Source organism: Tenrec ecaudatus, chromosome 2, assembly GCF_050624435.1.
Source record: "Tenrec ecaudatus isolate mTenEca1 chromosome 2, mTenEca1.hap1, whole genome shotgun sequence".
Taxonomy (NCBI): Eukaryota; Metazoa; Chordata; class Mammalia; order Afrosoricida; family Tenrecidae; genus Tenrec; species Tenrec ecaudatus.
In genome coordinates this window covers 187,219,413-187,224,357 of record NC_134531.1, presented here as the reverse complement: position 1 = coordinate 187,224,357, position 4,945 = coordinate 187,219,413, and the positions used below count along the sequence as shown (strand labels likewise).

At 62.3% G+C, this 4,945-nt stretch overlaps 1 protein-coding gene across 1 annotated transcript; it reads left to right on the top strand.

The window, feature by feature from the left end:
- The first annotated feature begins 741 nt into the window (after positions 1–741).
- NKX2-5 (NK2 homeobox 5) lies at positions 742–3,602 on the top strand. Its single transcript, XM_075543210.1, has 2 exons — positions 742–1,088; positions 2,576–3,602. Exons 1-2 carry the CDS (start codon positions 758–760, stop codon positions 3,217–3,219), a joined length of 975 nt encoding a protein of 324 aa, XP_075399325.1. The 5' UTR covers positions 742–757; the 3' UTR covers positions 3,220–3,602.
- Positions 3,603–4,945: the final 1,343 nt, after the last annotated feature.

The window sequence follows — 4,945 nt, the reverse complement described above, 5'->3', positions numbered from 1 at the left end:
GAAAACCCCCTAGGTCTGGGGTCCTGGGAAAGGGGGGGTGTTGAGGGGTGGCAGGGAGGCTAGAAGGGCATGTCAGACCCAGTAGGAACAGCCCATTATCAACCCCCAATATCCAGGATCTCCGCCTCCTGCCGCTCTCTAGCATGTCTTCTTCCCTCTGCTGCTCTCCCAAGTCAGACAATGATCAAGTGATGAAGCCTGAACATTCAGAGGGAGGAAAAAGCTGAAATTATTTTCCTCCCAAGCTTCACACCCAATCCTTCACTCCCCTCCCATTGTTTTGGGTGCTGAAGAGCATTTTTTCAAGTGGAAGACCCACCATTCCCACCCAGCGCTGGGTCTCCTGAAAAGCCCAACCCTTTCCTGGGTGTGTTTCTCGGGAGAAAACTCTCCAGAAACTCTGGCTACTGAGGCAAAAAATAAAAAAGAGGAGATCCCTTTAATGTGTGGTGGCCCCTTTAAAAAGCTGAGCAGGAATTTTTTTTTTTTAGTCCTATGACTATATTAGGTGACACCAAACTGCTCATTGCTCCTGTCATCGCGCCCCCCGCCCAATGGCTAGCTGAGCGCCCCCTCCCCTGGGCTGGTCCCGCCTCCCCCGCCCCTGGTGCTGGCCGCTACCTGCTGCCCCGCACATCCCCAGCAGGCCAGCGGGCGCGCGGACGGCCGGCGGGCACCATGCCGCGAGGCTGCCAGGGGCCGTGGGCAGCGCCGCTCTCTGCCGCCCACCTGGCGCTGTAAGACGGGCGCTGCCACCATGTTCCCCAGCCCCGCGCTCACACCCACGCCGTTCTCTGTCAAAGACATTCTGAACCTGGAGCAGCAGCAGCGCAGCCTGGCCGCCGGGGAGCTCTCGGCGCGCCTGGAGGCCACCCTGGCGCCCGCCTCCTGCATGCTGGCGGCCTTCAAGCCGGAGGCCTACGCGGGGCCCGAGGCGGCGGCGCCCGGCCTCCCGGAGCTGCGCGCCGAGCTGGGCCCCGCGCCTTCGCCCGCCAAATGCGTGCCTGCCTTCCCCGCCGCCCCCGCCTTCTACCCGCGCGCCTACGGCGACCCGGACCCTGCTAAGGACCTTCGGGCCGATAAGAAAGGTGAGGAGAAAACGCCAGCCCCACCCTTCCCCTTATTGCGGACGCAGCGCCTTTGTCCCCAAATCCCATGGCCAAGAACTCCAGGGCCCTGGAGGCGGTGGCGGTGTGCGTCCCTGGGCCGCGGTCGGTACCCGGCTCCCAGTGTGGGAAGCCAGGATGCCTGGAGGCTCCGGCGTCGCGCGTCCAATCGGAGATGGGAGGAAATGCCGGATTGCGAGGCTCAGAAGGCACAGACACAAAAGTTCGGCCTAACAAAAGCAGGAGGCGGCTGCGGCCCTGCTCCTCCCGGGTCTGCCACCAAGCAGAGGGTCCTAGGCTTGTTGTAAAGACAGAAATACGTTTTCCGCCTCAGAGGTTTGGTCCACCGTTCAGATGTAAGCGTCTTTTGGAAGATCTGAGCCAAACAACGAAACAGAAATTAAATTCAGCACACCAAGCGCCTTTTTTGTTTCCAGTCAAGGGAGGGTCCTGGTCCTTCCTTCGGTCGGTCATTACCCGCGGCCACGGTTTCTTCGGCCTTCTTCAATTGTGCCAGGAAAGTATAATCTTGGGAAACGAGGGTCTTCTTTATTTTTAAGTGGGATACTCTAGACCCTCTGGGATTCGGACGTATCCGCATTTCCCAGCAAAATTTCCCGGCGCCGTCAGGACCCCGAGGTTCTCTGGTAGGGACTATCCGAAAATGCCGCGCGAAGAAAGCCCGCGGGACCTGGGAGATGACTGGAGACTGCGGACAGAAACGCCATCCGCGCCATCATCGCGGGCCGGCGGAGGGAGGTGGGCTCTGCGCAGGGTGGTGGTGGTGGGGAGCTGTGCTTGGGCAGACCCCCCCAAACAGCGTAGGCTCTATGGAGGCCAAGCCCTCGGCCGCAGGTCCGTGGGTCGCTGGGAGCCGGGAAAGGATCGGAGGGTGGATGGAGGAACAGGGCGCAGGCGGGCCCCCAACAGTTGGAGCGGGCAGGGCGACTGGAATGGATTCCTCCTGGAACCCAGCCTGAGCTCGCGGGCCGGGCAGGTTCCGAGGCTGGCGGTCTGGGCGCTGGGCAAACCCTGGGGCAAGCGCTCGGGCGCCTCGGATCACCACCAGCTCCACTAGGACCGTTGGTTCCGATTGCATAAATTTGGATCCTTGTGTTGGAGGGAGTCCCCCTACTCCCCAAACCCCACCCTGTGAGTCCTCGTTGTCCTTTCATTTAAATCTCAAACCAAACTAGCCCTAACCCTTCACCCCAGTTTTATTGTGTCTGCAACTCCAACTCCGGGGCCCAGTCCCCCTTGCCGGGGTCTGACCTGTCCCGGAGCAGGGCCGCCCCTGCCCTGCGCCCCCTCGGAGAGCGCAGCAAACGCCGGCCGGCTGTCAAACCAAAGCCGGGTGACCCGCCCGTGTGCTCAGTGCGCTTGGCCGAGGGGCCAGCAGCCGTGCCAGACTCCAGGCGGGACAGGGTGGCCCCGCTCCGACCAGCGCGTCTGCCCTCTCTCCCCCTCAGAGCTGTGCGCGCTGCCGGAGGCCGTGGAGCTGGAGAAGCCGGAGGCGGCGGGCGCCGAGCGGCCCCGGGCTCGGCGGCGGAGGAAGCCGCGGGTGCTCTTCTCGCAGGCGCAGGTCTACGAGCTGGAGCGGCGCTTCAAGCAGCAGCGGTACCTGTCGGCGCCCGAGCGCGACCAGCTGGCCAGCGTGCTGAAGCTCACGTCCACGCAGGTCAAGATCTGGTTCCAGAACCGACGCTACAAGTGCAAGCGGCAGCGACAGGACCAGACTCTGGAGCTGGTGGGGCTGCCCCCGCCGCCGCCGCCGCCGCCGGCGCGCCGGATCGCGGTGCCCGTGCTGGTGCGCGACGGCAAGCCCTGCCTCGGGGACTCGGCGCCCTACGCGCCCGCCTACGGCGTGGGCCTCAACGCCTACGGCTACAACGCCTACCCCGCCTACCCGGGCTACGCCGGCGCGGCCTGCAGCCCCGGCTACAGCTGCGCCGCCGCCTACCCCGCCGGGCCGCCCCCGGGCCAGCCGCCCGCGGCCGCCGCCAACAACAACTTCGTGAACTTCGGCGTCGGGGACTTGAATGCGGTGCAGAGCCCCGGCATCCCGCAGGGCAACTCAGGGGTGTCCACGCTGCACGGTATCCGAGCCTGGTAGGGAAGGGTCCCGCCTGGAAAGCCCCTGACTGATTTCCCCCCCTCCGTGGAGGGGCACCGTGGCTCCCAACGCGGCCGTGGGTGCTGTGGAGTCCACACTCGCTCCCATCCAGGCCTCCGGACGTTTCCCTCGGCCTGTGCCCCTGTCTCCCCCGGCGGGCGGACGTGCAGCCGCTGGAGAGCCGTCCCGCAGCCTGGTACCTTCACCACTGCCCCGGGAGATGGGGAGACCGGGCGCGCGCGGGGCCTAAGATCCAGCCGCCCTTCCAGGAGGGAGCCTGGGCCCGGCGCCCGGGTCCTTGGCTGCCTGGCCTTCGCCGCCCATCCACCCGTATTTATGTTTTTACCTGTTGCTGTAAGAAGTGAGACACCCTTTGCAATTAAAGAGAGTGCGCTGACCCCGCACGTGTGCTTCTTTCGGCTTGGCTCACGGTAGGGGAGACGCAGAATCCAGGAGGACAGACTAGGCGGGGCTGATCTGGGGTTCCAGGCACGCTATTCACTGGGCATTTGATAAGGCTATGAAAGGAGCCCGTGCCAGGCGCTTTTGGGGAGTGCTTCGTGTGCTCTCTTCAGTAATCGAAAAAGGGAGGCGCTGTTTTAAGTTTTAGTAAACTGAGGTTTGGGGAAAATTTAATACCTTGCCTGCGTGCAGATAGACAGCAACGACAGAGCTGAGGTTCCAATTCTGGGTCCGCCTTATGTCTGAGGCCAATCCCACTGAGGCTCCAATCCAGAGCGCTGGAAGAAGGCACTGTGTCCTAGGCACTGTTCCTGGGGCAAAAAGGTCCCAAGGCTCACAGTCACTCACCTCACTTAGCCCATTTTACAGAGGAGAAATCCGAGCAACAAACGCTGGTCAATTTGCCCGGGGCTCCCCCATCCAGCCATTTCCCAGCCTCGCCAGCTAAACTCAAGGACTGGACTACAGAGAAAGGTCTGTCTTGCTGCGAGGCCACAGGGTTTCAATGGGCAGAGCCCAGAGCAAACAGGCGCCCTCTCCTCCTGGCAGTTAACAAACCGTTCTAACCACAGTTGCGCTGGTTTTATAGAAAGCAAAGCAAAACAAAACCCGAGGCTGTAGAAAAGCTGGAAAGCTGCTTTCTGTGTAACTGAACCAGCTCACTGCCTGCCTCCACTTTCGTCTGTAAACTGAGGGTGGCAGGGATGCCTTGCTCTGAGCCCGCGTCCAACCAGTCCATGGGAGCATGGCCTGACCCCAGCAAATCTGTGCCCAGCCCTTCGTCCAGGAGAAACTTATCCAGAGACAAGATGGCAGGAAATAGGGACTTTGCGGGTCCCACATTGGGGAGCTTTTGCAGAGGGCCCACAACTCCCAGTCCTAATGGATGGCGTCCTTTCACAAGTGCAGTTCCTGTGAGACTGAGAGGCCAGAGAAGAGTCCCCAGTTTGCGAGGGTACCTTGCTGGGACTACACAAGGCTGCAAGGGTCAGTTCTGTGGTCGCCCTGGGTAAGTGCCCGCCATCTCCAGCGGAGATGCACAGCTCGGAGTTCCTGGAAGAGTCAAGGGCAGAGCTGGGCGGTGGGCAGTGGCAACAGGAGTGTGAGTGCGCTCACTCAGGGCTTGGCCTGCGTGTCCCAACGAGAATTCCAGGCCCCACTGGGAGGCATTGGGAAAAAGAAGTTCTGCTCAAGCCCCAGCTTCAGTCTCCTGGGCCTGCCATTCTGCTGCAAGCCTTGGCCACCCTTTCCGTCTCGAATTCCC

Excerpts from the sequence above, each read along its gene's own strand:
- NKX2-5 (XM_075543210.1), top strand. The coding sequence starts at position 758 with ATGTTCCCCAGCCCCGCGCTCACACCCACGCCGTTCTCTGTCAAAGAC. Across the intron at positions 1,089-2,575 it reads CCTTCGGGCCGATAAGAAAG|AGCTGTGCGCGCTGCCGGAG; the intron begins GTGAGGAGAAAA and ends TCTCCCCCTCAG.